At 58.6% G+C, this 16,612-nt stretch overlaps 1 protein-coding gene across 1 annotated transcript; it reads right to left on the minus strand.

Annotated features, from left to right (window-relative positions):
* Positions 1 to 7,189: 7,189 nt before the first annotated feature.
* LOC127488664 (uro-adherence factor A-like) lies at positions 7,190 to 16,542 on the minus strand (the record flags this gene model as incomplete). The annotated part of the gene is made up of 2 exons (XM_070060890.1): positions 13,319 to 16,542; positions 7,190 to 13,179 (listed from the first exon to the last, which is right to left on the minus strand). A coding segment is annotated over exon 2 (2,085 nt), but the record flags the coding sequence as incomplete, so codon positions are not given.
* Positions 16,543 to 16,612: the final 70 nt, after the last annotated feature.

Raw genomic sequence — 16,612 nt, forward strand, 5'->3', positions numbered from 1 at the left:
CAGGAGCCACGCCCAGGGCATTCTGGTTTCTGCCTCAGGGTTATGTCCTCTGCGGGTGAGGGTCCTCAAGCACAGGCCCAGCACGTGGAGAGATTGCATGGTGCTGATGGAACCATACCAGGAGCTGGGGTCTGACACCGTCCTGCTGTGGGCAGTTGAGTTCATGGCCTCTGTGCCCAGTGAGCTGACTGCCAGGCCAAGCCCCCAGATTCTCTTTGCAATGCCTGCAATGCCAATTTTCTTTAAAAAAAAAAAGATTTATTTATTTATTTGAAAATCAGAGTTACACAGAGAGAGGAGAGGCAGAGTGAGAGAGAAAGAGGTCTTCCATCCGCTGGTTCACTCCCCAATTGGCCGCAACTGCTGCCGATCCGAAGCCAGGAGGCAGGAGCTTCCTCCGGGTCTCCCATGTGGGTGCAGGGGCCCAAGGACTTGGGGCATCTTCTACTGCTTTCCCAGGACATAGCAAAAAGCTGGATTGGAAGTGGAGCAGTCGGGTCTCGACCCGGCACGCATATGGGATGCTGGTGCTTCAGGCCAGGGTGTTAACCTGCTGCACCTCAGCACCAGCTCCTTCAATGCCACTTGGAACCTTCAGGTGCTCTGAGTCTCGTCTTCCAGTGCAGGCCCTTGTGCCAGAGTACGCACTGCCCACCAGGCTCAGCTTCCCAGAAAACACGCCAAGTCCAAGCGGCCTCATCAATACCTTTGTTACTAACCTGTGTAAACATTGTCCCTGTCCATCTCCTGCCACTCTGAGACAAGCCCTCAATCCTGCCCAGGCCCAGAAGGAGACCTGGGTGGACACGACACCCAGACCCTACCTGCTCAGGCCTCAGGGGGCTGGGGAGGGCTGCCCACTTACACGGGAGAAGGAACCCCACCCGCCAGCCCCCACCCTGGCCGGCATGGGAAGGCCCCAGCCAGGGCCAGGCTCTCGCAACAGCAGTCGCTGTTCCAGCGGGGTCAGCACCCACAGTGTTTGCTCTCTGCAGACTTTTCTCAGGCTCAGTGCCTCCTTCTCCGCGTTTGGTCAACAGTCTCTATTCCCACAGTTTTCTCAATGTTTGCCCACCAGAGCTGGGGTCAGTTGAAGGAGGGCTGACAAAGCCGTCTGGCCCCATGAGGCCACGACTGTCTGGGATCCCAGCCGCCCCCATCACAGCTCATTGCTCACCCGCCCTTACCTTCCTCTGACACCAAGAGCCATAAGCTGCTGGCCTCAGCCGCCTCATGCTCAGGCTCCTGGGCAACCCAGACAGGGCCTCCACGGAGCAAGAACTCTGGGGGAGGTCAGGAGCAGCCGCTGCCGTGGAGACAGCCGCGGCCTCCAGTTGCCACGACACCAGCAGAGTCCTGGGGTCAGCACACAAGGTGTGTGCTGTCTGAACAGCAGGGCTGAGCCCAGACACCCACACAGTCAGCACAGACCCCTGAGCCTCTGCCCAGTCCTGGACAGCTGCAAGGAGAGGAAGACTCGGGACAGTGTAGGCCCTGGATTCCCAGGGCAGTAACCTGGCCTCTGGGAAGTTTTACTGGGGGAGAGACTAGAGTGGAGCCATGCCCTGTGTACACCATACCCGATGCGCCTAAACCTTAGGAGACACCTTCACACAGGAGCTGGAGGGAAGGAGGGGAAAGGCACTGGGAGTTGCCCTAAGCGAGGTCCAAAGAAGCCTGCCCAACGTCACCCAGCCCAAGGGTAGCCACCTGCCCAACGTCACCTAGCCCAAGGGTAGCCTGAACTAGAAGCTGTCTGGGTACTGTGGCCAAACCTTTCCCAACATTCTCCCCAGGGTGAGAGTGCAAGGAAGCCAGAGCCTCACGGTAAGGAAGTGTCTCCCACCCCACCTCAGTCTCACCATTTTCAGGCATGATCTGAGCCCACGGTGGCAGCGCCATCCTCCCAGGAGCACCAGGGCCCAGATTTGGCCACAACAGCTGCTCTGGGTCACAAAAGAGGAGCAGGGAGCTCCAGCCTGTGGACATTTCATGACACAGCAGTGTGCTCAATGCAGTGGATCCAAGACACCGCCTTCTGGGGAGATTGCTCTGGCAGACTCCAGGCCCCTGCGTCCAGCCCTGAACTGCAGAGGGGACGGGACCCGGGAGCCGATCTGGCCGCAAACATCTGGCAAGGGCAGGACATGGCTCCGACTCGGCCCATCGGCTCCACCACGGGGAAGACAGGATTGCCAGAGATGAGATTCCACATCCTGGGATTTAATGACAACACGCAGAAGCTGCACCGGGGATGGCACCTGGACGAGATCCACCACAACCTGGGGCAGACACAGGCCCTACAGTCTGCCCACTCCGCCCAGGCTCCTTCTTGCGCTGAAATCTCGAGCTGCTCAGGTGTGTGGGTCCCATGTGACCCCGACCGTGGGCTCAGAAGAACAGCATTGACTCAACCCCCCCGCCCACACACACACACACACACACACACACACACAAAGGGCAGGAGACCCAACCCCTCCCCCCGACCCACACACATACATGAAGGGGAGACCCAACCCCTCTACACCCACACACATACATGAAGGGGAGACCCCTCCCCTCTACACCCACACACATACATGAAGAGGAGACCCAACCCCTCTACACCCACACACATACATGAAGGGGAGACCCAACCCCTCTACACCCACACACACATACATGAAGGGGAGACCCCTCCCCTCTACACCCACACACATACATGAAGAGGAGACCCCTCCCCTCTACACCCACACACATACATGAAGGGGAGACCCAACCCCTCTACACCCACACACACATACATGAAGGGGAGACCCAACCCCTCTACACCCACACACACATGAAGGGCAGGAGATGCAACCCCTCCCCTCACCCACACACACATGAAGGGCAGGAGATGCAACCCCTCCCCTCACCCACACACACATGAAGGGCAGGAGATCCAACCTCTCCCCTCACCCATACACACACACACACAACCCCCCACACACACACATGAAGGCAGGAGACCCAATCCCTCTCCCTCCACACACACACACATGAAGGGGAGACCCATGCCCCCAGTCCCTCAACAACCCCCCATCCATCTCAGGTCTCCCAGGGAGAAAGGGGTGGAGATTCCTCGGGATGACTCCTGAGGTTTTGGGCTTGAAGTTTTGGGGAGAGGGTGCTGCGATTTCCCCCTTAGCCCCTGCTGCTGCGAGTGAGGATGCGATGGGATCCGGGGCTTCCGAGGAGCCGGACTCCCTCAGCGGAACCCCGCGCTGGCCCTCTCCCTGCTCCCTGCCAAAGCTGACCCTCGGGGCCAGCACAGGATGGGCCACTGGTCGCGGCCGGCAGCTCCTTCCTTCTACCCATGACTCTCACTTGGTCTCAGCGATGCGGCACTGCCAGGCCTCGGTCTCCCCCAGTGGAGGCATGGAGACCCCCACACTTCTTATGAGCAGGATTTGAGGAAAAAAGAAGTCGTGTGTTTGCAGAACGGTCAGTTCCTCAGCTCCAGGGATGGCCAGGGCCTTGTCAGACAAAACACATGGCCAGGGTCATGTGCTGTGCCACCGTGTGTGTGCAGGGAAGGTCGTTCCTCATCAGAACCCCAGGGACTGCTGAGTGCTGTGCCACCAGCAATGCAGCTGATGGTTCGTTGCTTGTGTCCACGATGCAGTGTGCTCCCTGCTTGCTTCTGACCCCACCCTCACCTCCAGGCTGCCCAAGGTGCCCACAGCCAGCTTGTCAAAGTTCAAACCAGTTGGCCACAGGAGAAATCAACACTGTAATGTTTGGTGACTGATGGGTTTCCAATGTGACGTCTGCACCTGCTGCCTGCTTCTGAGGTGAAGCCCAAGCTGAGGGAGCCGAGGGAAACTGGGCCTCAAAGGCCATCCTCTGCCCATGGACACAGACTCCAGCTCTCTGGACCACACCAACCACACAGATGCTGAGTCCCTCGCCGCTCTGGATAAAAGTGGGAAGTGAGAGGTTCTCACTAGACTGAAAGTGCAAATTGGGGCACACGCCCAGATGCCTCCTGGGTACCAGGTGGCCTCAGCTGCAGGGGCCGCCTAGGCCTCACCTGCTGGCTCAGACAGCCAAGGCTCCCACAGGTGTGGTGACCCGCCTCCCTTGGGAAGACAGGCCCGGGCACAGTGCATCAGAGGAGGCTGCTCCCTGGAGGCAGGCGCTGTCGCCCAGGGCTGTCTGTCCAGAAGGCCACACTAAGCTCCACTGCTCGGTGCTTGCTGAGATTCCTGGTCTGGGGGGCGCAGGGGAACGGAGGTTGGGAAGGCACAGCTCTGCCCAGCCTGCTGGGTTTGGCCTCTCAGCCTCACTCCACACAATGGGGTCATTCAGCTCACGCTGCCCACGCTGCCTGCCCAGTATGCAGTGATCAGGCTCCTCCCCTGAAATCAGGCCTCGGTGCTGACAGCCCTGTGTCGGCCCTGCCTTGGGCCTTCTTGGGCTGCAGGGGCGCCCACAGTCAGGCCCAGCCCATCCCAGGCACCCTTGGTCAGGATGGTAGGGGCCCAGGCTGCATGGTCATCTCTGGAGGCTTGGGGACGCCTTCCCCCCATGGCACCACTGTGGTCTCAGCTCGCCATGAAGGAAACTGCTGGTGGCATCCGTTGGGGCCATTAGGCTGTGGTTCCCAAATGCACAATTATCTCTGTAAGGGCACATTCTCGGTGTGCTGCACCATTCCTGTGCCAGAGTCCGCGCTTCTTCCTGCATTCCTGGGCTGTGACACCACCCCACACTGCCAAATGAGTGTGGAGCTGCCCTTAGAGGCCTGGCCAGGCTTGAGGCAGGGCCCCAGAGCCAGTGGGAGCCAGGGCCAGGAGACACCTGGCCTCAGAGGTGGTCCCGAAGCAGGACCCCTGCGGTAGTGGTGGGTGGGCAGTCCTGGGGTGACGGCCTCATTTCTTGTTCTGCACAGGGTTCTGGAATCCCCAGCGAGGAGGTGCTTCTCCCGGGGCACCCTCTGTGGCCAAGGTAGAGGTGCATGTGGCCTGGTAGAGGTTCATGGCCGTGTGCCGGGATCTCTGTAGGTGAAGCCAGAAGCCTGGCTCCAGGTGGGTTAGACCAGGGCCCGCTGGGGGCCTGTAGGCCAGCACAGCCACCCCTGCTGGAGAGCACCCTGGGAGCAGCCATCTGCCCAAGTGCTGCCAGCCCACCCTGGCCTCTGAGCTGCCAGGATGTGTGAGAAACCCACTGAGGGGCAGCGCGGGGTTCTCTGCCACACCCAGGCCCTGTCATTGTGCTGAAAGCGATGAGGGTCTTGAGCAACTCCCTCAGGTCTGTGTGGCCCTGCACAGCTGGCTGCCCTGTCTGTCGGTGGTGCTGGTCTCACGGGGCATGTTCCGTGCTCCCAGTGCTAAGCAGGGCATCCTGAGGGCTCAGGCCACCACCTCTGGGCTGCCGAGGGGCCTGGTAGAGGTGGACTCCCCACCTGGCTGGGAGCCCCTCTGTCCCCACCCCAGGCCTGGCTCCTTCACCAGCCTCTTCCATTCCCAGGCCCAGAAAGGAAGAGGGCTGGAGAACCCCGGGGCACCAGCAGATGGGGTGGAGGGAGGCAGTGGCATCCGACACGCAGGTCCACGTGCTGGAGAAGGGGGTGGAGCAGTGGCAGCTTCCACCTCTTGTGCAGACCCCTCAAGCAGTGCTGGCCGCAGGCCCAGGCAGGACCCCCCCCCCAGGGCCTGGAGGGGTCACCAAGCCAGCAGCTCCCAGTGTGTGTGAGGGCCCAGGTGTGTGTGAGGGTCCAGGTGTGTGTGAGGGCCCGGGTGTGTGTGAGGGCCCAGGTGTATGTGAGGGTCTGGGTGTGTGTGAGGGCCCAAGTGTGCGTGAGGATATGGGTGTGTGTGAGGGCCCGGGTGTGTGTGAGGATCCGGGTGTGTGTGAGGGTCCGGGTGTGTGTGAGGGCCCAGGTGTGTGTGAAGGCCCGGGTGTGTGTGAGGATCCGGGTGTGTGTGAGGGTCCGGTGTGTGTGAGGATCCGGGTGTGTGTGAGGGCCCGGGTGTGTGTGAGGGTCCGGGTGTGTGTGAGGATCCGGGTGTGTGTGAGGGCCCAAGTGTGTGTGAGGATCTGGGTGTGTATGAGGGCCCGGGTGTGTGTGAGGATCCGGGTGTGTGTGAGGGTCCGGGTGTGTGTGAGGGTCCGGGTGTGTGTGAAGGCCCGGGTGTGTGTGAGGATCCGGGTGTGTGTGAGGGCCCAAGTGTGTGTGAGGATACGGGTGTGTGTGAGGGCCCGGGTGTGTGTGAAGGCCCGGGTGTGTGTGAGGGTCCGGGTGTGTGTGAGGATCTGGGTGTGTGTGAGGGCCCAAGTGTGCGTGAGGATACGGGTGTGTGTGAGGGCCCGGGTGTGTGTGAGGATCCGGGTGTGTGTGAGGGTCCGAGTGTGTGTGAGGGCCCGGGTGTGTGTGAAGGCCCGGGTGTGTGTGAGGGTCCGGGTGTGTGTGAGGGTCCGGGTGTGTGTGAGGGACCAAGTGTGTGTGAGGATCCGGGTGTGTGTGAGGGTCCGGGTGTGTGTGAGGGCCCGGGTGTGTGTGAAGGCCCGGGTGTGTGTGAGGATCCGGGTGTGTGTGAGGGCCCAAGTGTGTGTGAGGATACGGGTGTGTGTGAGGGCCCGGGTGTGTGTGAAGGCCCGGGTGTGTGTGAGGGTCCGGGTGTGTGTGAGGATCTGGGTGTGTGTGAGGGCCCAAGTGTGCGTGAGGATACGGGTGTGTGTGAGGGCCCGGGTGTGTGTGAGGATCCGGGTGTGTGTGAGGGTCCGAGTGTGTGTGAGGGCCCGGGTGTGTGTGAAGGCCCGGGTGTGTGTGAGGGTCCGGGTGTGTGTGAGGGTCCGGGTGTGTGTGAGGGACCAAGTGTGTGTGAGGATCCGGGTGTGTGTGAGGGTCCGGGTGTGTGTGAGGGCCCGGGTGTGTGTGAAGGCCCGGGTGTGTGTGAGGATCCGGGTGTGTGTGAGGGTCCGGGTGTGTGTGAGGGCCCGGGTGTGTGTGAGGATCTGGGTGTGTGTGAGGGCCCGGGTGTGTGTGAGGGCCCAGGTGTGTGTGAGGGCCCAGGTGTGTGTGAGGATCCGGGTGTGTGTGAGGGCTCGGGTGTGTGTGAGGGCCCAGGTGTACGTGAGGGTCCGGGTGTGTGTGAGGGCCCAGGTGTGTGTGAAGGCCCGAGTGTGTGTGAGGGTCCGGGTGTGTGTGAGGGCCCGGGTGTACGTGAGGGTCCGGGTGTGTATGAGGGCCCAGGTGTGTGTGAGGGTCCGGGTGTGTGTGAGGGCCCAAGTGTGTGTGAGGATCCGGGTGTGTGTGAGGATCCGGGTGTTTGTGAAGGCCCGGGTGTGTGTGAGGGTCCAGGTGTGTGTGAGGGCCCAGGTATGTGTGAGGTCCTGGGTATGTGTGAGGATCCAGGTGTGTGTTGGGCCCAGGGTATGTGATGGTCCGAGTGTGTGTGAGGATCTGGGTGTGTGTGAGGGCCCGGATGTGTGTGAGGATCCGGGTGTGTGTGAGGGCCCGGGTGTGTGTGAGGATCCGGGAGTGTGTGAGGGCCCGGATGTGTGTGAGGATCTGGGTGTGTGTGAGGGCCCGGATGTGTGTGAGGATCCGAGTGTGTGTGAGGATCCGGGAGTGTGTGAGGGCCCGGATGTGTGTGAGGATCTGGGTGTGTGTGAGGGCCCGGGTGTGTGTGAGGGCCTGGATGTGTGTGAGGATCCGAGTGTGTGTGAGGGCCCGGGTGTGTGTGAGGGCATGGGTGTGTGTGAAGGCCCGGGTGTGTGTGAGGATCCGGGTGTGTGTGAAGGCCCGAGAGTGTGTTTGGGTCCGAGTGTGTGTGAGGATCTTGGTGTGTGTGAAGGCCCGAGTGTGTGTGAGGGCCGGATGTGTGTGAGGATCCGGGTGTGTGTGAGGATCTGGGTGTGCGTGAGGGTCCGGGTGTGTGTGAGGGCCCAGGTATGCGTGAGGGTCCGGGTGTGTGTGAGGGCCTGGATGTGTGTGAGGATCCGGTTGTGTGTGAGGGTCCGGGTGTGTGTGAGGGTCCGGGTGTGTGTGAGGATCCGGGTGTGTGTGAAGGCCCGAGAGTGTGTTTGGGTCCGAGTGTGTGTGAGGATCTTGGTGTGTGTGAAGGCCCGAGTGTGTGTGAGGGCCCGGATGTGTGTGAGGATCCGGGTGTGTGTGAGGATCCGGGTGTGTGTGAAGGCCCGAGAGTGTGTTTGGGTCCGAGTGTGTGTGAGGATCTTGGTGTGTGTGAAGGCCCGAGTGTGTGTCAGGGCCCGGATGTGTGTGAGGATCCGGGTGTGTGTGAAGGCCCAAGAGTGTGTTTGGGTCCGAGTGTGTGTGAGGATCTTGGTGTGTGTGAAGGCCCGAGTGTGTGTGAGGGCCCGGATGTGTGTGAGGATCCGGGTGTGTGTGAGGGTCCGGGTGTGTGTGAGGGCCCAGGTGCGCGTGAGGGTCCAGGTGTGTGTGAGGGCCCGGATGTGTGTGAGGATCCGGTTGTGTATGAGAATCTGGGTGTGTGTGAGGGTCCGGGTGTGTGTGAGGGCCCGGATGTGTGTGAGGATCCGGTTGTGTGTGAGAATCGGGGTGTGTGTGAGGGTCCGGGTGTGTGTGAAGGCCCGAGTGTGTGTGAAGGCCCGAAGTGTGTGTGAGGGCCCGAGTGTGTGTGAGGGCCCAGGTGTGTGTGAAGGCCCGAGTGTGTGTGAGGGCCCAAGTGTGTGTGAGGATCTGGGTGTGTGTGAGGGCCCGGGTGTGTGTGAAGGCCCGGGTGTGTGTGACGGCCTGGGTGTGTGTGAGGATCCAGGTGTGTGTTGGGCCCAGGAGTATGTGACAGTCCGAGTGTGTGTGAGGATCCGGTTGTGTGTGAGGATCCGGGTGTGTGTGAGGATCCAGGTGTGTGTGAAGGCCCGAGAGTGTGAGAATCTGGGTGTGTGTGAGGTTCCGGTTGTGTGTGAGGATCTGGGTGTGTGTGAGGGCCCGGGTGTGTGTGAGTGCCCGGATGTGTGTGAGGGCCCGGGTGTGTGTGAGGGCCCGGGTGTGTGTGAGGGTCCGGGTGTGTGTGAGTACCCAGGTATGTGTGAGGGTCTGCGTGTTTGTGAGGGTCTGGGTATGTGTGAGGGCCCAGGTGTATGTGAGGATCCGGTTGTGTGTGAGGATCCAGGTGTGTGTGAGGGTCCGGGTGTGTGTGAAGGCCCGGGTGTGTGTGAGGGCCCGGGTATGTGTGAGGGTCCGGGTGTGTGTGAGGGTCTGGGTATGTGTGAGGACACAGATATGTGTGAGCACCCAGATGTGTGTGAGTGCCCGAGCTGCCATCACAAATGACCACAGACCAGGCAGTTTCCAACAGCAGCTCTGGAGGACAGAGTCCAAAATCAAAGTGTGTGGAGCCCGATGTGCCAGCTAGAGCGACTAGGGCAGCACCAGACAGGCCTCCCGGCCTCTCCCACTCTGGAGCTGCAGGCAGCCCTGGCTCCCCCAAATCCCTGTGTGTTCTCGGGACAGCAGACCACTGGATCCGGGCCCACTGTGATGACCTCATCTTAACTGGATTATGCAAAGTTCCCATTTCCAAATGACAACACTGACAGGTCCTGGGGCTAGCACGCAGATCCACCTTCTGGGAGGACACAGCTCAACCATGCTGTTGAACATGTGGAGTCTCATCCCAGCAGTGTGTGCTGTGGAAGGCCCAGAAACTCACCAGTGAGTTCCCTGGCAAGGGAAAGGGTGCAAAGTGCACAGTGTGGGCAACCACAAAACCCTTCTGGGCAGGCGTCTGGGGCAGCAGAAGAGACTCCACTGGGACACTCACGTCCCGTCCTGGAGTGCCCAGGTGTGAGTTCCAGCTCCACTCCCAATTCCAACTTCCTGCTGAGTGCACACCTGGGAGGCAGGCAGCAGGTGATGCCCTGCCACTCAAACGGGAGACCAGACGGAGTGGCGGATTCTTGGCTTTGATGTGGCCCAGTGCTAGACTTTGAGGGCATTTGAAGAGTGAACTGACAGGTAGGAGCTCTCTGTCAGTGTCTCTCTGCCTTTCAAATAATTAAAGCAAATTTTAAAACATAATAAAATGCTTTAAAAAAATCCTACCATTGGTGCATTTTATGTTATTGATTGAGTCTTTAATTTTAAAAAATGAATATAGATTTCTATTTTTTATTTTTTTTAAATACTTATTTGAAAGACAGAGTTACAGAGAGGTAGAGCCAGAGAGAGAGAGAAAGAGAGAGAGAGAGAGAGAGAAAGAGAGGTCTTCCATTCACTGGTTCACTTCCCAAATGACTGCAATGGCCAGAGCTGAGATGATCCAAAGCCAGGAGCCAGGAGCTTCTTCTGGGTCTCCCATGTGGGTGCAGGGGTCCAAGGGCTTAGGCCATCTTCTACTGCTTTCCCAGGCCACAGCAGAGAGCTGGATCAGAAGTGGAGCAGCCGGGACTTGAACCGGTGCCCATATGGGATGCCTGTGCTGCAGGCCACAGCTTTAACCCACTGTGCCACAGCGCCAGCCCCTCTTTTTTTTTTTTTTTTTTTAATTTGTTTTTATCTACATGAAAGGCCAAGTTACAGAGGGAGGGGGGGAGAGACTGAAAGAGAAAGAGAGATCGTCCATCTACTGGTTCACTCCCCAAATGGCCACCATGGCCAGTGCTGTGCTAATCTGAAGCCAGGAGCCTGAAGTCTCCTCCCAGTCTCCCACATGGATGCAGGGGCCCTAGCACCTGGACCATCCTCCACTGCTTTTCCAGTCACATTAGCAGGGAGCTGGATCTGAAGTAGAACAGCAGGATTCAGCCGGCGCCGCGGCTCACTAGGCTAATCCTCCGCCTTGCGGCGCCGGCACACCGGGTTCTAGTCCTGGTCAGGGCGCCGGATTCTGTCCCGGTTGCCCCTCTTCCAGGCCAGCTCTCTGCTGTGGCCAGGGAGTGCAGTGGAGGATGGCCCAAGTACTTGGGCCCTGCACCCTATGGGAGACCAGGATAAGTACCTGGCTCCTGCCATCAGATCAGCGTGGTGCGCCGGCCGCAGCGCGCCGGCCATTGGAGGGTGAACCAATGGCAAAAGAAGACCTTTCTCTGTCTCTCTCTCTCTCTCACTGTCCACTCTGCCTGTCAAAAAAATAAAAATAAAAATAAATAGAACAGCAGGATTCAAACCAGTGCCCATATGGGATGCTGGCACTGCAGACTTAACTTGCTGTACCACAGCGCTGTCCCTAAAAATTGTTCTTAAGAGGGGTGCATATCACTAAGCTTCCTGGGGTGGGGCCCAGGATTTGTTCTCCACACACACATCAGGTGGGATCTTATTTGGAAACTAGGTCTTTGCAAATTCAATCAAATTGAAATTGGGTTGTCAGGGTAGGAAAGATGTGGACATGGGTGCTGTGGTGGGTAGACAGAATGGGATCTCCACCAGCGAAGGGTCACCAGGGCTCCCCAGCTCAGCAGACACTGGAAACAGCAAAGAAGGGTTCTCCCTGGAGCTGCCCCAGAGACGCCCACCAGCTGAGGGGTCACAGCCCTTGCAATGTCTTGGTTCTGGACTTCTGGCCCCCAGAAACTAGGGCCAACCAGTTATGAGCACTTTGCTATGGCAGCCCAAAAGCGAACACATGCAGTAACCAAGCTGTGCTGATCTGATGTTTACAAGTAGATTATTAGAACTCAACTATAGCAGTAGGCGTTTGGCCTAGTGGTTAGGATGCTGCTTGGGATCCCTGCACATCAGAGTGCCTGGGTTCCAGTTCCAGCTCCACTCCCAATCCCAGCTTCCTGCTAACTCACACCCTGGGAGGCAGCGGATGATGCTTACATGGAAGATCCAGTTGAGTTCAGAGCTCTTGGCTTCAGCCTGGCCCAGCCCCAGCCACTGGAGGCATTTGAGAGTAAACCAGCAGGTGGAAGATCTCTCCTCTCTCTCTCTCTCTCTCTCTCTCTCTCTCTGTCTCTGCATGGACTTCACCTGCTGTGCACTTCATCTGCGTGGACTTCATTTGTGCCTCCCAAAGGGTCCCCGCACCCCCTCGAAGGTCTTCCCACAGACTCCACAGACCCCACTGTCACTGCCTCGGTGCCTTGGCTGGGTGGCAGGGCCAAGGCAGCACAGGACTGCGCTGGGCCCTGCAGACAGGGCCAATGCAGTGACCGTGGCCAGATGCTAGCTACCTACAGTCAGAAACATGCCCTTGGCTGTTCTGATGCTATTTTCAGTATTTCCCTCAGTTCTTAGTAAAGTTTCTTTTGGACACTTCAGTGCTAAGCGGGCAAAGGCTGTTGCTGGGCTGGAGTGCTTTGGGAGGCCCAGGCATTCCTTGCACTCCCCACACCCCCAGGGGCTTTTCTCCAACTACAGATCAATCTCCCCCAGCTCCCCACATCTTCCTGTCAGCCTCTCTGGGGCACACAGTGCCCTAGGAAGGGAGGAAGGACTTGACATGGGCGGCCCTCAGACAAGAGGGAGAGAACCGTGAGGCCGCAGTGCGAGCCATCATGAACTGCCTGAAGGCCATGCAGTGTGTCTGATGGTGTCAGGTGTCCCATCTACCAGGGACAACTCAGAGTGACCGCAGACCCGAGCAGGTGGAGCCATGCACTGCGAGGAAGCCTCTGTCCACATGTGCATCCCAATCCCTGGCCATCCCTCCCGTAACCCTCTGCCTGCTCCACTCAGACCTTGAGGTTGGGTTGGGGGGACAGTCCTTCACTCAGACAGGGGAGCAAGTCCTCAACAGTGACCTCAGCTCTAGGGAAAGCGGACATTCCCATGGCCAGTAGACGGCCCTTGCATGGTTGCTGGGAAGGGCCGTGGAGAGAACTTCAGGCAGGGGAGAGCCAGCGGCAATGTAACCAGGAACTGGGGTGGTGAGGGTCCCCTGGATCTGCCCCCTGAGAGGGGCTCCCTAGGGGGTAGAGGTTCAGAAAGTGACACCATACATTGCCCATGCACAGGAAGACACATGGACACACAGACACACGCAACACAGACACACAGATATAGACACCTGTACACAGACACCTGTGGACACAAGACACACATGCAAACACATACAAAGCATACACAGATACCTGTGGATACACATATGCAAACATGCAACACACAGAGAGACACATGCAGCACAGACACCTGTACACAGGCACAGACACCTGTGGATACATACAAGACACATGCACAAACACAAGCAACACATACCTAGACAGACACACAGATGTAGACACCTGTACACAGGCTCAGACACCTGTGGATACATACCAGACAAAGCCAGCCACACAGACACCTGTGGATACATACAAGATACACAGATACATGCACAAACACAAGCAGCACACATCTAGACAGACACACAGATGTAGACACCTGTACACAGACTCAGACACCTGTGGATACAAACCAGGCACAGACAGCCACCCAGACACATACAGACACAGACACCTGTGGATACATCCCAGACATACACAGACACGTGGACACACACACACACACACATTTGTGGATACATACCAGAAATACACTCAGACGAATGCACAAATATAAGCAGCACATACCTAGACAGACACTCAGATATAGACACCTGTACACAGGCTCAGACACTTGTGGATACATACCAGACACACACAGACACATGGACACACACACACACACACACACTTGTGGATACATACCAGAAACACAGACATACAGACACATGCACAAATACAAGCAACACAGACTTTGACAGATACACAGATACAGATATTTGCACACAGACTAAAACTTGTGGATACATACCAGACAAAAACACACAAACACATGCAACACACACAGACACTGTACATACACCCCACATGCACACACAGGTGCACACAGGGCCCCGTGTGCCCCCTCCTCTGGCAGGGACGTCCTATTTCTCTGCCTTCCCCTCCTTGCCCCACACACCGCAGGGGCTACCCCTCCCCCTCCCCCGGAGCCCGCTGGGTTATTTTCTTGTTTCTTTGTTTATTAGCACCTTTTCATCTTGCCCCGATTAAACTGATGACTAGGAAAGTATGTAGCTTGGTAAGCAAAATTCTTCTGAAGACAAAATTCCAAAGCCCCCGGCGGTCGTGACCTCACCACTGTGATACCAACCGAAGCTCTGCTGTTTTACAAATCAGCGCCTGCCCTGGGCGGCACAGCACAATGGCCCAGTGTAGACACTGGATTCCTCACGTTCTCACAGCCCCACGTGGTTCCTGCTGGGGAGTCTCAACAGCCATGCCCTCCTGTGTAGACAGGCCTTCATCCTGTGGCTTTGGTCCCCTCAAAACACTTGCCACCGTCCTGTCCTGACTTCCTGTGTTGTCACCTAGGTGGACACTCATCTGCAAGTAATTTTTTTTAAAGATTTTACTTATTTATTTGAGAGGTAGAGTTACAGACAATGAGAGGGAGAGACAGAGAGAGAGGTCTTCCTTCTGTTGGTTCACTCCCCAGATGGCTGCAACAGCTGGAGCTACGGTGATCTGAAGCCAGGAGCCAGGAACCTCCTCAGGGTCTCCCATGCGGGTGCAGGGGCCCAAGGACTTGGGCCATCTTCCACTGCTTTCCCAGGTCATAGCAGAGAGCTGGATTGGAAGAGGAGCAGCCGGGACTAGAACCCAGCACCTATATGGGATGCTGGCACCACAGGCAGAAGATTAACCTACTGCACCACGGCGCCAGCCCCTGCAAGTGATTGGCAGCAGCCAGACTCCAGTGTGCTGGCCAGGCCGGGGTGCTCCCTGGTGTGGACAGGAGACCCACAGCCAGGGCTGATGCCATCACAACGGGACAGCCCCTGAGGGGTGTGGAGACCCTCCTAGGGGAGAGGAAGAGGGAGGTCCAGATGCAGAAGCTCAAGAGAACCATGCAGGGCCCTGCCTAGCCCCTCCCTGGAAGAGCCTCTGGAATCGGGGCTTGCTGCCTTGGGCCTCTGCACAAGCCAACCCCCATCATGGCCCCACAGACTGGCGTCTGTGCCCCTTGTTTTCACAGCAAAACCCCATCATCCTGGGCCCTGCACCCCATGGGAGACCAGGAGAAGCACCTGGCTCCCGGCTTCGGATCAGCGAGGTGCGCCAGCCGCAGCGGCCATTGTGGGGTGAACCAATGGAAAAGGAAGACCTTTCTCTCTCTCTCTCACTGTCCACTCTGCCTGTCAAAAAAAAAAAAAAAAAAAAAACCATCATCCATCGTCTAGAATGAACTCTCCCCTGCACACAGGAAGCCTCCTCCCACGCCTGAGGAATGAACCTGGGCTCTCACAAACTCCTCCTGGGACCCCCACCCCTTGCAACCACATGGCAGCCAAGCCAAAGGGGCCACAGTGACTCCCTGCAGAGGGATCATGATGTCTGAGGGAGGTAGGCAGCACTGGCTAGGGCCAACCCTACCCTGCCGGCCTGAATTAATCCATCTGAGAGGTCAAGGGGAGGAGGGACTCCCCATCTCACCCAGCAGGCCCAGGACCCCTGTCCTCCACAGTGGGTGAGGCCCCAGGACCTGCAGGCACCCCCTGTCCCCCACAGCCACCCCTCCTTTCAGATGCAGGAGGTTCCGACCAGGCCATCCAGCAGATGCCCCACAGGAGGGAAGGTGGGATTGGGCCCCAGTGGACACACCTCTCCCCTTTACCCACTGGACAGAACCACAGAAGGTCCCGGGGCTCTGCCCCCCGGTGACGGCCCTGCTGGGGACGCAGATGGTGCCGTGCGGCCCTCTGGGAGAGCAGGCTCCGGTGACAGAGCGACGAACTCACCTGCTGCTGCTGACATCAGCACAGGTCAGGCCCTTGCTTGTTCTCATCCTGGCAGAGCCCCAGCACCTGACACTGGTTCCACAGCCTCCTCTTACAGAGCCACGCCTGCTGGAGCCAGCCCAGAATCCCCGAGGCACTGCTGCCCAGAATCAGGAGCAGGCTCACTCCTCCTGCCGTGGGCCTGCACCTCCCTGCTGCCTGCGTCTCACTCCATCACAGCGGGAGCCGCCCATCACCAACCTGCTGCTTCACATCCTCACCCACACGCACCTGCTGCCTGCTATGACCTGCAGGAGCCTGCAGACCTGAGCCAGCACACACCTGCGCCTGCACGGCCCGAGCCAGATGACAGCCTCCCTGCCGCCCAGGGTGCCCGAGCGTCCACTGAGGCAGAGCCCCTCAGCCCTACCTCAGCAGCTGCTCAGAAGAGCCCCCGGCTCATCCACGGGGGAGCAGGCCTGGCTTCTGACCCCTCGGGGTACTCTGCCCTGGGGTGAGTGGTGTCCCCCAAGTTCCATGTCTACCTGGAAGCTTTAAATGCGACCATATTTGGAAATGGGGTCTTTACAGAAGGAGACAAATCAAGGCAGGGTCATCAGCCTGGGCCTAACCCAGTGACCACTGCTCTCCTAACAGGAAGGGGGCGGAAGCTGGAAGGAGTCCTCAGAGCGACCCCATGGCCTCTGTCCCTGGGAGAAGACGACTGCACTCCAGGCCCCTGGATCTGAGACTGCAGCCACAGAGAACCTGTCCTCTGAGGATGGGGCCCACCGACCCCACCCAAACTAGCCCCTGAGTGTGCAGAGACTTGCTGTGTACTCAAGCATTCCAGAGAAGCTGAGGTCACAGGACAGGAGCTGGGCAGGGAGGGCCGAGGCGGCAGGTGGTCTGGCAGG

This window comes from Oryctolagus cuniculus, chromosome 17 (assembly GCF_964237555.1).
Source record: "Oryctolagus cuniculus chromosome 17, mOryCun1.1, whole genome shotgun sequence".
NCBI classification, from domain to species: Eukaryota; Metazoa; Chordata; class Mammalia; order Lagomorpha; family Leporidae; genus Oryctolagus; species Oryctolagus cuniculus.